Genomic DNA, 15,282 nt, shown 5'->3' on the forward strand with positions numbered 1-15,282 from the left:
TGGTAAAATATAATAAAAATCAATTGATAAGAAGACTTTAGTTAATGTTCGATGGAACAGAGTTAGTGAAGTTTTTGGATCGTCGCAGGCCTCTCCTTTCTATATATAGCCCAAGATCCAACTAATGGGCTACATAACTGCTTCATTTCCTCTTTGTCTGGTCATTCTCACATTTCTGCAGGCTACCAAGCCTGACTGCGCTTAATTTTCCCTGTCTCAGCCCCCATTCATCTCATCATCCCTACGAGAGTTCAAAAACATCAACTCCAGCTGAACAAGCCACTTCGTACCGGTCTCCGTGGGTCAGCTGGCTAGCCCTGCCTCTGGCTCCATTCTCGTTCCACAATTTCACATTAACTTGGAGGCTAATTAACCCTTCTTTGCGGTAAATGAGTGCGAATCTTTAGAAGTGGCGCTCGTCACACTGAGAACGGTTATTGGAGATAAGTAAAAAAGATAGCTTCAGCCCACACATACTTCTAGGCAGCTAGTGTCACTATCATATGACCTTATCTGGATTTTATACTTAAAACCTGATAGTAAAAGACTGTCATCATCTAAATTGATTGGAAAATGCACGCGACTAGCCTCGAAGTAAGCAGCATCCGGTGGCGTGGAGTAAGCCGCATAGCCCAGAATTGTGGCTCGGTTTGGATGCCGTCCTAATGGTTATAATTGACTAACGACCAAAGGCAGATATTTTTTACGCTCTTGGCTCTTAGTCCAATGCTGAGTCCATTTGGTTTATGTTCTAGACTTCCCTCAGCCTTTGAAATGTCTTCAAGGTCACTGTCAGCAGCCACCATCGGAAATAGTTTCTAAATTACTTGAAACTTGATACACTTTCTATATTCCGTTGGAGCCATCACAAATGCTAACAATCTGCCTTATCTGCTCCAAGGGAGCATTGGGATTAGTTTGCCATGTCACATACACATATCATTGGTGGCGTTGTATCTCATTCCAGAACCGGACATATGGTATACGAACTAAAAAGCAAACATAACCGACTAAACACAGTGTCAGCAGCATCGACTACAGAGCCCTATCCACATTTTCAATAGATATAGATTCGGTTCACTATTGACCGGAGCAACAAAGGACTATCCACCACAGCGACACTATCCTGCAGCCTAAGTATTCACCAGTAGGCGTCGCTTTGAGCATTTGGCTATCCGTGCTTCCAATGGACCGTGGCCCACTGACGTAATTAAGGAAGATGGCAGTAACTATCCAATCCCGATACAAAGGATCACCATGACTGACCTTATCCCTTGTAAAGCTGCAGGCAGACAGCAATCTAGACTTTTGGATTTTATTTTGGAGGGACTGGTTTCGACTTCAAGAGACTCTTCATAGTCCCTTTTCGGAGACATAGTAGCAAGTGATACGCGCTAAATTAGTGCCGATCTCAAAGCCTGTCCGCGAGGCCAGGTTCATCTGCCCCGCACATGATCTTCTCATAATAGATGGGGATGACAAAGCCAACAGCTCAGTGGCGTCTAGATCTACCTTTCACCAGGAAGTCTAAATATAAGTAGTAAAAGCCCCACTCGTATCCACTTCGTGTTTAACCAAAAGATCGGGCAAAAAGAGCACCTATAAAGGTGTGTGGCGCTACCCCTCATTTTGAACCCCAAAAGCTGAAGAGTAAGTTTAAGCTGCCAAGGCTGACGAGTTTGGTTCTTCAGTGCGATGCTCTAGAGCGCACGAGGTTAGCATTCTATTGGCCATATGATCCATCCATATACAACTTGAAGACATGATTGGAAGATTTCCCGACTCAAACATAGCTCGCCAAGGATAGCAAGATCACAAGTCAGGTTGAGGGGGCTTTTAAGGCCGTGCTTCTATCGCAGCTCAAGTTCAGTATATCATATTTTGTTTTGTTCCCGCTATTATGAGTCTTATTTGTCTTTGTCATATCGCCCATATTGAGCAAAGATACGAGCCTCAATTATTTCACACCCATTGGACCGAAAACAAAATGCGCACATGATCCTCATTCATCGCCAAAAGCAAAAGCGCAAAAAATTAAATTATTTATTTCCTTTTTTCAATAGTGTCATGAAACTGTAGGTGCAAGGAAATTAAGTGTGCAGAGGACATTTCTGGCGTATCAGTTTTAAACACCAAGGTGTAGTATATAACACTGTCCCCCTTCGTGATGGCGTCAGCGCAAGACCATGCGAAGCAAAGCTTCCTGAACTAATGGATCTTACTACTACTGCAAGAAACTTCAAGTCAATATCTACGCCGATATCAGCAATTTATTGTAGATATCATGCCATCCAAGCAGTAACTTCTTTTTTTTACCTCGTCAAGGGATAGATAGCTAAGAAATCTTCTTGATATAATAAATGCCCTTCAGGATCTTCCATGATCCTTCTACATATTGGCCGATTATGCGTTCTAAAAACTTTCTAATGAAGTGGATTTTATAGAATTATCTAGCGAAATGCCCCATTGACTTCGTTCCTGGAGGGATTTCCTAAATTTATGAGGATGGCGGATGCTAGAATGATGTACAGGACTTCTGGAGCGTCTTGTCGAGAATCATGGACAGAGCTGACTGGAAGTAATATGTAACATATGAGCGAGCTATTTTCATTCGTTCTCAGATTCAGGCTAAGGCAGCGTCTCATTCAAGCGATCATGTGTAGAGCCGGAGTAAGCTAAATGTAGGGGTCAAGTAGATTCTTTGATTTTGGTGAGTAAAAGAGGGGCTTAAAATAGCCACAGAGATAGACTTTTTCGGCTGCCATTGTATCAGCCAACGCTGGTATGGAAGAAATAACAGCACCTTATCCACTCTATCAACCAAGTGATTCGTTCAGACATGTCAACACAGAATTAGTGATTGGACGAAATTGTTGCCCTAAAATACAGGCAGCAAAATTCCTAGAGTTATTTGGATCTTAGGGTCGAAAATCTTCGCGCAGGTTACTAGGTCTTCTTTTTATACACCTTCGAAAATTATAACGTTTCGAGAATTGTATACAAAGCCCTAATTGACGTTGGGCATAGTATATAGCCCAGTACATACTAATAGTAGGTGGTATCAGAGCGAAGATACCACCACATGTTCCTAGGAGAAAATTTACCGTATCAGCAATCACCAAGGACCTAGGGGAAGCGCTAGGTATATCTAGTGGAGAAAATTCATTCAAAAATTGAACGGTTGATTTGCTGTTTTATTTTAGAGTTCTTTGCACGTGTATCAACTCAAAAACCGATCCCATCTAGTCGCCGCTGAAGTGTTGAATTTGCTATATCATAACGCGTATTGATTGTACGAAGCGAATCGGTAAGCCATTTTTGAAAAGTTTGAATGTCAAACAAAATTCAATTCTCTTGTTTAACATTTTTGACCGTTCTGACAGGGTTTTGATGGCATGATAAGTGTTTGAAGATAGTGGGCACTCGTACACACGCAATTTTTGATGGCGGCCCACTCGCTGGCGAAATACGTTAAGATATAGTCAGGCAAAGGACAAAATATTCGACGAGCAGTATATTCTTCTTCGTACCTTATGGTTAGGAGTTTTGATCAATCCTCTAGTGAGAGCATAACATGAATTGCCTATTCCCAGAATCCTACCGCCATGGAAATACTTTGATAGCCATTACCGCGGTTATGCCGTGGCCATTTTTGACCCATTAGACTGTCTTGAATCAAAATTTTAGACATATGGGAAACTGTATCAATTATTATGCAGTGGGTGAGTCAAATTAATAGTTCCTTAAAAAATTCTGGAAAATCCATCCTTAAGAGGTTGAAATCCGACAAAACATCATCTACGTGGATGATGCTGCCAAGACTAATAATCCAGAAAGGTTTAAATAGGCATGTCTCCAGCTGGAGGGTTTGCATCCGGAGCATCTCCCTTTACGTATCTCAATTGAATATATCCCACGAGAGCATGAAGAAAGTCGATATTTTGGTTTTCATGATCGGATAGAAATAAAGCACAAGCAGTGTTCTCACTTTAAAGAAAGCAAAAACTGTAAAGAGCGCCAAGTCAAGTGGCTACATGTAATCTTCATAGTATTTTTTTTATCAATCTATAAAGGGACGGGGGTGAGGTAAGAAAGTCGTTACCCCAGGATCCAGAGCCTAGTACTGCATAGAATCGGAAGCAACACCAGTGACAGGTATCATGCAAGAAGGTTTAAAACTAGTCTCCTCTTCGTGCTGGCGGATCTTGGTGGTTAAAGCTAGGCTAGTTATAACTGGCATTGATATGTCTAAAAGAGAGCGTAATCAAGTTGAATAGGAAACATACCTTGATTGAACAAGAGAGATGATAGTGTGACAAAACTCTGAGCGATCAGTGAGCATTGGGGTCTTTCATATGACGTCACTGCTCTGGTAGAATAACTTTAGAGCATGCAACACTGGAGCAGGTAGGTGGCATTTGCTCGAAAATTGACTTATTGTCCCCCAGGGCCATTGGTAAGATGGTCGACATCTCCGGTCCATATTTCAAGAGACTCTGGGGTAGTTTGATCAACTCGCAGTCAGGCTAAGACCAGGAGTGAGTGTATTGGCAGGTATTGGGACAAACCATTTACTATCTGTAGTAATCAGTCCTCATATCCAAGATCTTTTTCTTATTACTTTATTCTGGATATAGCCTGGTATGGGGGATCAAATCTTTGCTCGAAATTGGAGAACACTGATCACATATGGGATATAGGATCCAAGTAAGAAATCCTGGTGAATCTCTTCGACCTGTCAAGTGACCCCAGGGACAGGGGTAAGGAGGGAATTTTGCACAAGTAAAAGATAGCAAAACAACTTCGAGAATAATCAAGTAAAGAAATAGATCAAACTCTTGGATAACAACAAGCTGTAAGTCCGAGGAAATCAAAAGAATAGATATTGTAATTATGAACCCTGTTTCTGGAGAATGTGGTATCATGAGCGTGATCGGCCCTATATCAATAGGAAGGACTGTACCACCATGGATACTTTATGACCAATTACGGTATATCTAGTATCTCGTAAATTGAATCTTTGTCCTTGGGGATGTTTATAGTGTATTGCAATATTCATCCCTTTACATTTTCTATCACGCTTTCCGCTGTATCCTAGGGCCTAGCAAGTATTTCTGTACCTAGCATTCTTCATCTATCGGCCAGCGCCAAAAGAAAGGGCACCGTTTGGGCTTGTAGAATAGAATAACTTGCTCCTCGCCAGCCCCACTAGTCGTCTTGCTTTTACCGCCTATGGTAGGACAAGCAGGAAAAGCAGGAGTCGATTGGAACGGAGCAGGCAGGTTTGTACGAGCACCGCCCTGCTGGCCCCAGCCAAGACGGGTAAGAAATTACGCTTAGAGTCGCGGCGTTCCGGAGACGTTGTGGATACCAAATCAAGATACGGTCCATTGACCAGAGTGGTTGGGGAAAGGCACCAACTGAAAACTGGTCTGCCGGTGAACATCGAATACCAATACCTGGGGCAAGAACAAGATAGATTAATCCAGCGAGAAAGAATCTCTCCATCTTCATCAGCGTAATCCCATGATGATTCCGAGCAATCGTCTCCTTTTCTCAACCCGCACGGGGAAGGCGGGTCCAGCCCTACGAAGCCCTATGGCCCCGTAGAAGAAGCGTGGGTCGGAATAGGTCGAAAATAGGACCCCCAATAATAAGAATGATCCAATACGAGCAACAAACAAACCCGTTTGAAGGGCCCAGGCAGCAGCGATTTTCAATATGAATAATTAGCCGGTCGCCCGAAATCTGAGTGCAACTCTTTTACCAGGCCGAAATCCCTTATCCTTGTCGTCCGGGGCTTTTCCCCCGTCCCCCTTCCCATTTCCGAGCCTTCACTGATTTGACAGCCCTTCCAGATCGTCTCACATCTGCAGCCGCCCAGCCTTGACAGAGTCGTCCAGAGTCCCCCAGAGTCGAAGTCTAGCAAGCCTCCGGTGGCTTCCCAATGGCTCCTCTCATCAAACGCTGATCCAATACCAGTACTTGCATTCTCTACCTAGTGTGCGTGTCTGTCAGCTATTCGCCAACTATTCCGGAGCCATGGCGGAGAACTTGGACGATCAACGGTCGAATTCAGATCTTTGCGCCCTCAGCTCTTCTCACTTCTTCGGAGTTGGTGTTGGGGCCGGGTTGTAGGGATGCATCCCTGCGGTCCGAATCTGGCACTGAGTGCGCCAATCCGCGTTGTGGCTTTCGCGAAGTATCGGACGGCCCATCCAGCCACCGACGTATCCTCGATATCAGAATTCAGAATCCAGAATCCAGAATCCAGATACGAGATACGAGCCACATGCGCTATGATGCCTTGCGCTGATCGATGACCCTAGCCGCCATGGAAATTCCCCGACTCCGCCGAAGCCACCAAAAGCCTGGTTTCCGGCTGCCACGGCCAACAACCTAGGCGCGCACGTGACAGGAGACTCGCGTTGTGGCTCGGAAATTGGCAGACGTGGCGTCGTCACAGCTTGGACTCTACATCGAAGGTCATCACAGACCAACCAACCATTGACGCAATGTGATTCGGTCCTGAAATTGCCAAGAGCGGGCCATCGAATGAACGCGCCTCTCGAGATGGCCCGTCTCCCCCGGTGGATCCAAGTGTGGCCCGGGGCCCCCCCCTCCTCCCCCCAAATTCACAATGTGCCACACAGTCAACAGGTCGACATCAGCGGCACTGCAGCAATCCTGGATGCCCATCATCTGCGGTGTGACGCGACTCCCGGACCATTGTATTCAACCCGACTATCATAGATGTCAGGGATGATGGAGACATGAAGCAACCCTGCCAAGAAAACCAAGCTCGCGAGCCAAAGCTTTTCCTTGGGCGAAGCCTTCGAAGCCTTTTTCGGGGACCGGCTCTGTTTCCTTGGTTTTCCTTGTTTCGCCAGGCCCCCCCAAATCAAACAAGAGTGCCTGCCCCGAGCTGACCTCCAGCGCATCGCTTAACCCTCGCGAGCCCAACAGACAAAACAACCAGGCGCCTACCCGCCAACCCAACTTGCAACCCCGTCAACCTCCAATTGTGTGAAACCTGCTCTGCAATTGTTTGCAAGCGTACTTTACTTCAAACACCAACCTCCGAAGACCTCACACCAGGCCGGACACCAGAAAACTCCTTGGGTCGGGTCGCGAATCCAAATCTCCCATGCCAAGCTCACCTACTCCACCCCAGCCTGATCGCCCCTGGTCCCGCGAATGTGGCTGTGTTGAAAAGAAAAATAATTGAAGATTGGTCGAAACTTAGTTACCCTTTTTGACAATAACAATCCTGAAAATCTTGGATAGTCTGCCTGGCTTTCTCTCTTCCCCTCTCCTAGCCGATCCTTTTCCTGACCGCTATCAGTATTCACTCCTTTTATTCCCTCTCTTTGTCACCCGCTGCGCGCTCGTTTGGCTGCGTCGCGTCTGCTGCCGCTCGCTTTGTTGATTTCCCGCAAAACCCACCTCCCTTGCTTGGCTGTGCTGCCAGTACCCTTTGACTGTTGCATCTGCACGTAACAAGAAAGAATCCCCAAAGGACAGATACTTCCTGGATTCAGGCTCCACGGGTTCCTTCCTTCAATCATAGTTTCCGCCTCCCTTCCCTAGTTCTTCGATATCATCTGTGGCTACGATATAAGGGGCTGTGCCACGTCACATCCCGCTCAATCTGTGAGAACCGACTCTATTCTCTCCACTGCTGACCTCTGGATGGTCGAACTCGGTTGAAAAACTCTCTTTATTCCTCAACGTACGTGGCTCCCCATGCGTGGATCTAGGCGCCTATTTTTCCAACAGGCCCCGGCGTTCAGGCGAGGCGCAGCACACTGGGTGTTCTCACGAGAGCCCAAGTGTGTCCTAAAGCCCATGCCCTCCGCGCCTGAAAGCCCTGCTCTTCTCTCTTCCTAAACTGTCATAACTGGAAGAAGGCTCGGCGGCGATATAACCCTGCAAGTTCGGTGAAAAGGAATAATATACTCATGGTTCACAGCGCTTCATTCTACGATCTAAATCCGCTACCTATTCGTCAAGGCAATTAATACTGCATTGCCTCTTTAATTCCCATAATGCGTGAGTGCTAAGCCTTCCTATATACCTTACACTCTCATCACTTGATAGGCCCTGCAGGGGCTATACCCTTGATCTAGTGGTCTCTTCATGCAGTCACTGCCACCACCACTGCAGGAGAGAGAGAGAGGGAGGGAGAGGAGAGAAAAAAAGACAAATAGAGAGCTGATAATACTGAAACGATGGCTCTAGATATCTACCGCCGCAAAGCCCGGAATCTAGCTTGGTATGACCAAGACGGCGAACCCGCGTCTCACAATCCATTCAAAAAATTCCGCCGCCGCCCAACTCGCACAGCCTCCATTCCACTTGAAGATCAGGGCCGGCCCCGAGATCCAGACAGGGATGTCGAAAACTCCCCGTACCCGCCAGAGTCCGCAGGCAGCGACTGGCAAACGAATGGGAGCTACGGCGGCCCGGAGCCGTCTAACATCAGCCAAGACCCGATCAATGCCGACACAGTGACCACATCCCGCGGTGGCATCGACTTCGAGGCCGAGATCGAAGGCAATCAGGCGCGCCAGCGCGGACCCAAAAAGTCCGGTTTTCTGGGCAAGTTCAAGCGCCAGCCGAGCGAGGAGCACGGCCCTGAGGATTCGAAGCCGCTTGACGAGGCACCCAGGTTCACTGTGGCGTCGCAGATCCGTGCGACAGTGTTGAATTCGTGGATAAACATCCTGATTGTCGCCGCGCCGGTGGGCATTGCCCTGCACGCGGTCGACGCGAACCCCATCGCTATCTTCGTGGTCAATTTCATCGCGATCATCCCGCTCGCCGCTATGCTCAGCTATGCGACGGAGGAAATCGCTATGCGCACCGGTGAGACGATTGGCGGGCTGCTGAACGCATCGTTCGGCAACGCCGTCGAATTGATTGTCGCCATCATCGCTTTGGTCAAGAAGGAGGTGTTGATCGTGCAAACATCGTTAATCGGCAGTATGTTGTCGAATCTGTTGCTGGTCATGGGTATGTGCTTCTTTTTCGGCGGCCTTGAACGTATGGAGCAGCACTTCAACGTGACCGTCGCCCAGACGGCCGCCAGTCTGCTTGCGCTGGCTGTAAGCAGTCTGATCATTCCTACTGCGTTCCACACCTGGTCCAGCGCCAAGCAGGACCACACCGCAGAACTGTCTCGAGGTAAGTGTCTATCTGATTATATCTGACTGGAAGGGGCCCCGCGTTCGCTGTCTTTGTAGCTATACCTAACTTCTTGTACTTGAATGTCTAGGAACCAGCGTACTCCTCCTTATCGTTTACGGCTGCTACCTCTTCTTCCAGCTGAAGTCGCACACCGACATGTACAACGCCCCGAGTCAGAAGGTCGAAAAGCGCTCCAAGAGCGAGGGCGATGCGAACCGTGGCATTGCACAAATTGGCAAGATGACCGCGACTACTATGGGTGGGCGTGGTGCCGCGCAAGAGGTCCAGTTTCACGATCCGGAAGACGAGGACGAGCAGCCGCAGCTGACGTTGTGGGTTGCTGGATTGACCTTGTGTGTGTCGACTGCACTTGTCGCTGTCTGTGCCGAGTTCATGGTTGATTCGATCGACGCGCTGACGACGACGACGAACATCAGCGAGACGTTCGTGGGTTTGATCCTGTTGCCAATCGTGGGCAATGCTGCAGAGCACGCGACGGCGGTGACGGTTGCATGGAAAGATAAGATGGACCTGGCGATTGGCGTGGCCGTGGGCTCGAGTATGCAGATTGCGCTGCTGGTTTTACCGCTTATTGTGGTGATCGGGTGGATCATGGGAGTGGATAATATGGTAAGCGACTCTATTCCCTATAGATGTGCACTGTACAACTGGGGTTTATCAGTGTCGAGGGGGCTCTTTTTATACTGACGTGTGTGTGTTAGACTCTCAACTTCGACAGCTTTGAGGTGATCTTACTGTTTGTCTCGGTGCTCTTGGTTAACTACCTGATTGGTGACGGTAAATCTCACTGGCTGGAGGGCGTTTTGCTCATGATGATGTATCTGATTATCGCCATTGCTGCTTGGTATGTACCCTGGCTATAGCTCCTTGTGGTTTTCGTTTTCCTCCGTCCCTTTCATGTCGACGAACAATTTCTGACGTTACATTTTCTCATTAGGTTCTTTGATTGATTCTGCGAGTGATCATCCAGGCAGTGCCTTGGTCGGCTATTCGGTGGGTTGCTAATTTGCCTTAGAAATTTTTTAGCTCTCTTGTATAGTGCCTACTTTATTATAATTTTTTTTTTTTTTACTTTGACGTCCTTAACTTCTCTTCCCCCAACAAGTAAGGTAGTATCGGGGTCGTAATGCTTCAATCTATGATAGTTGTTAGTTAATGGAAAGTAGAAATGATCCGACCTGCCGTGCGAAACAGACACTCCCTGTTGGAGGACTCCCTTATTTCTCTCTTTTATCCTTCAACGAATTTACTACTAGTCTTGATATGTATATAGATCGGAATGTATCGACGCCCCGGATTATCTCTATGGTCTCAGCTCGGAATTCGGGTTTCATCGAAGCCATTATATCGACATACGCTTTCCTACTTCTCAATCTACAACCCACCATCCGATGTATTGAGAGCTCAACTGAAAAGCATGGCCATAAGCTCGCTCGCACGAAACTACCCATTTGATCAATAGTCTCTGCAGAGTCAGCCCGCAGGACTCAGCATTATGCCCGAGCGTATCCCCAGACCCCACGCGGAGGAAGCAGGCACCGGCAGCCACTCTCATCCAGGCCGAACAGCCTAAACGTCCACAGCCTAAATCGGTTCTTCTCCCAGCCGCTCCCCCCGCCCCCGAATAGGTTCAAAGGCCGACCCGACCCTAGCTTGCCCCCCACGTCCCATTATTGGCTCCATGTCTGGCAGCATACAGACGAGCCACTAAAGTACTTCTGAATACCACCGTCCTTATCGAGCAGAAGCCCCGCCTAGATCGCCGTGCTCTAAAAAAGTACTCCGTACTACTACCTCGCTATACAGGGAAACTACTATTCCACCGAACCCCACACAGAGCAGCCACCTGTTTAGCACTTGCCCTTCCAGATCTTTCTCAGGGCATGCCTAGAAAGCAGGGGGACCGACCTTGGAGCAGCGTGAACCTTTACTCCAAATGGGCGACGTTTCATCCGGGCATCAGCAAGGAACCACATAAAAAACAACTAAGGCCCATGCCACATGCTGAACGCGCTACTGCTCCCATTCCCCCATTTTCCCCAATGACGCGAAGCAAGACATCATCGAGCCGATGCTTTCTGGTGTGGTGTGCATATACATCCTTGCTCGCCTCCTGAGGGCAGCGTCCCTTGTAAATCTTCACACGCCGACGGGCTAAACGCTCATGCCGCAGGCCCCAGCGATGACAAGACCCGGGCGAGACTGGGGGAGAGAACTCTCGGGATCGGGATTCCATCGGACATAGACCGTAACCCATTTTCTCTGTGCTGTTCTTTCCTTTTACCCGCACCCGATGTGGGGGGTGGATTTCTTCTGGGGGGCCCAGGAGGGCATTGCGATTCATGGAAGAATATTGTGGACGCCGTTTTATTATGGGACGGTTTGTCGCCGGGTCGGGCGGGACAAGTTCGGTCGGGCCGGATGGTTTGCCGGGAGAGTGCGTATTATGGAGGGTAAGCGGACCTATTGCAGCGCAGCGCCTGCTGAGTATATCACTAGATTACAGTTGATGAATTATAGATTAATCTAAATATAGGGAATGGGATATTTGCATCGATCAAGTCATCTCTCCCTCTCGGTGACGAGGGCATCTGTTTGGCGCCCTATATTTGGTGGCTTTGGGGTTAAGAACGGTCGGACACGGCTCCGTGTTGGGACGGGACGTAAGATCCCGATCCCCTTGTTTTTCCCACGAACCTGGGCGCCGGAGAAACGGGGAAACTCTAGATCTGATCATTCTATAGGACATGCGATTTATTTTGCTAGTAAAAATAAATACGAAGTCGGCATTCTAGGTACAAAGGGTAGTCTGCGAGCCAGATCTCGACCGAGAGTATGCGACAGGACCTTGACAGTGGCCGAGCCCGTTTGGCAGACCGATTCGGTAATCCGGAGCGCGGCACGGGAACCCCCGTTGGATCGGGTAAAAGGGGAATCGGGACTGGCAGTACTTGCTGTGTGCGGTTCAGAAGGGGACTTGGGGGACCGTTTGAGGGGCCGGAGTTGGATCGAGGTGATGCAGGTGATTGGACAGGGACTAAGGAGGAATTAGGTAAAAGTCCAGGAGGGGGTGGAGTTGGTCAGCATGAATAGACGGCGGATTTTGGCATAGCATGGAATTATGATCATTCAAAGCCTGTCAGCTGAGCGTTGATCGGAGTACGGAGCCTATACGACGACGAAATGGTAGGAAACAACAGCTTCCTAAGATGATTGGCGGAGGGAGAACGCTTGGATTTGGTGGCGGATGTTCCCCGTGGGATTGACTCGATGTGGAAGTCTGGCGCGCATCCCCAACGCCAAGACCCGAAGAAAAAAAAAAAAAAAAGGGAAACCAGGTCTGGGCTCTCAGATCTCCGGCGACAGCGTTTCTTCTATAGAGTAGAGTGTGGTATTCGTGGTGGAGGCCGTGGTAGTATCTCACCGAGAGGACGGTAGGATTGCGAGAGTTGTGGTCTCAGTCATTGGATCTCAGTCATTGGACCGTGGAGTGGCATTTAAACAGCGAGATCGTGTCACTCTCTACGGAGAATACGGAGTTGATGGAATTTCCGGAGTATAGCCGTCGCTAGGATATACTCTACCTCGTCATGAAGGCCTCGGAAACACGGCATATCCCGGGCCATATTGTTATGCATCACTGATTATACAGTTGACTCGTCGGCGCTAATAGAGTCGAGACATATTTCGTAATGCCTCGGGAAACAAAAAGGCGAGAGAGCAAGCGGCTGCTTAAATTTCCCTGTTAAGCTCACTCTTCTCCGCACCAATTGCTCTCGTGCCTGGCCGAAAAAAAATCCACCGGGCAAAAGTCAAACAAGGATCCACTCGGTTACCCTCACAGGCAAAAGGAATTCCCGTCGCCGAGTCGGGGCGCACATGAACGTCCAGTGATCTCAACCCAGGATTAGTCGGGGTCCGCCGTGGTTAGGGATGCTATGACTTTCGGCAGAATCCTGGGTTGCCGATGCCTGGTCATGGCTCAAACAAGGATCGCAGTACTCCCAATCCTCGACCTCGTTCGAAGTACTCGACAGCTGGACCGGGACAACTCGGTCTATTCTCGATAGCGCCATTAGGGCCAACGCCTACGAACTCCTATGTGATACTACGATGATTGTCTCCCGAGGGTATCCAGCGTCCAGCAAAAGATCCAAAGCATCAGAGGGAAAGGATCCGAAAACCACGTCGGGCCAGGGCCGACTTTACCTAATGCGAATTCAGCGAATGCGGGGTTGCCCGGGGTCGGGTCGCTGGCGCCTCGGAGGTTGGAAGCCAATCAGGGTGCCCGTCGGACGGAACCGAAATGCGACGGGTCTGCCGTGGGGGGAAGGGTGAAGAGAAAGGCTCACGCCAAGTCTCGGTGTATGACTATCCCGTGTGTCACCTTGGGCCAAGCATCGTCATCCGAGGCAAGGGGGCGGACAGGGTGGGCGAGCGGACAACTGGGGGATGTACAGCGTACAGGGTACAGGGGCGGGGATCGGGACAGGCATGCTCCATTCAGAGTCGAGCCTGCATTCTCCTTGCCAAGGATACAAGCACATGATGCATACCCCAGATGATGGTCAACCAGGGCGCTGCGATCGGTCTCTGCATAACCCGCAGAATACAGATCTTTCCTAAGCCCAGCCCAACCTGCAGGAAGAGGGGATTCCCGTTCGTTCCAAGGCCCAGGCCAACCGCGCCCGCGACCATGCAGCGCATAATGTTGGGCCGCGCGATCAACCAGAAACCCAGAGAATGTCGGAATCAAGTTGCTGTTCCGTAATGGGCTCAAATTACGGGGATCCTCCCCGAGAGCAACCCTATGGAGTGTCCAGACAGGAAAGTAGTGGGCTCCCCTCATGGACTTGGAATCTGGGGGGGGACGACCGAGGAATGGTGCGGAGGCTGCCGTCAATGAGACCTAAAACATAGGTACCTAGCCCTTGTACTTCTGCCCGGCTGCCTCCCCGTACTCGACCTGGATAGCGGAGGCGCGGGGGCGGGGAGGGGGCGTAAGTGGAACAGACATTCGCTGCCCAGTTCGTCTGATTCAGTTATCGTCGTAGCGCCATAGCCACGGTCATTCAAGCTCCTTTCTCACTACTCGACCAATGTAACTTCCGGAGTGTTGGAACGAGGATCAATCGCGGATCGGCCTCCCCGCGGGGAGCCCCGGGGGCTCAGGGACCCGCGTCCATTGGGTGACCCCCCGTCCTGGGCCCGGGGTGTTACTCCCCCGATCGTCCCGAGAGTCCAATGTCGCCCCCTCCCAAAGTTGTAGCGCAGCCCGCGAACCCAAACTTCCAGCCCGAAAAAAAAATCAATAAATATCATAAGAGCAAGCGGAAACGAGAAGTGGAGGTCCCCTAGCTCAGAAACGAGCACGAGCCACAGACCGACGAAGGAGTGCTGGGAAATGGGAATACCCGAGGGATCACAGACCCCAACCCGAGCCTATGATGGTCCTCCACCTCAGGTGTGCCCCTCTTTGGACCGACGCCATGTGGGAAAGTGTGGGAAAAAGACCAGAGAATCTCCAAGCCCTACGGGTTCGGCCTAATCAGTCTTCACCGGTGGATCACAATGGTGGAGGCTTGGTCTGTCCCCCCGTCCACCTGCCATTCCTCGCAGAACTGTCCGGACGTCTCGCTTGCCTGTTCTGGAGTTCCCGACAGCGATTGGAAACGTATGGTCCGGGAGGGGGGGAAGAAGAGGTTCTTGGAAAATCAGATCTGTCCACCTGGCGACTTGCCGATCGGGCATCTAGAGGGCAGAGAGAATGGTCCGAGCCTGGCCAGACAGCCTGTGAGATGTCGGTCAGAACGGGATGATCCTGGTCCGAAATAGGGAGGAAAAGAAAAAAAGAAAAGAAAGAGAAACAACAAGCCAAAGAAAAAAAGAAAGTCTCCTGCAAACCCAGACATGCCGGACAATGAGACAATCAGGCCATGTCACTGAGCAGTGCAGGGAACCGAGACCTGAGAACGCGAGGGAGGGAGTGAGGGAGGGCACATCGTTACGTAGTTTCCAGTTCGACGGGGCTGACGGTTCACGGGGAATTGACGGCCTCCGCATCGGATCCCA

The 15,282-nt window shown here is 49.7% G+C and overlaps 1 protein-coding gene across 1 annotated transcript; it reads left to right on the forward strand.

Annotated features, from left to right (window-relative positions):
- Positions 1-8,231: 8,231 nt before the first annotated feature.
- Positions 8,232-10,160, forward strand: N7462_009644 (hydrogen/calcium exchanger domain-containing protein; the record flags this gene model as incomplete). Its single annotated transcript, XM_057081358.1, has 4 exons — positions 8,232-9,186; positions 9,278-9,819; positions 9,912-10,054; positions 10,148-10,160. 4 exons carry the CDS (start codon positions 8,232-8,234, stop codon positions 10,158-10,160), a joined length of 1,653 nt encoding a protein of 550 aa, XP_056930195.1.
- Between the last annotated feature and the right edge of the window lie 5,122 nt (positions 10,161-15,282).

This window comes from Penicillium macrosclerotiorum (assembly GCF_028827735.1).
Source record: "Penicillium macrosclerotiorum strain IBT 26536 chromosome Unknown utg000009l_segment0_segment0, whole genome shotgun sequence".
Taxonomy (NCBI): Eukaryota; Fungi; Ascomycota; class Eurotiomycetes; order Eurotiales; family Aspergillaceae; genus Penicillium; species Penicillium macrosclerotiorum.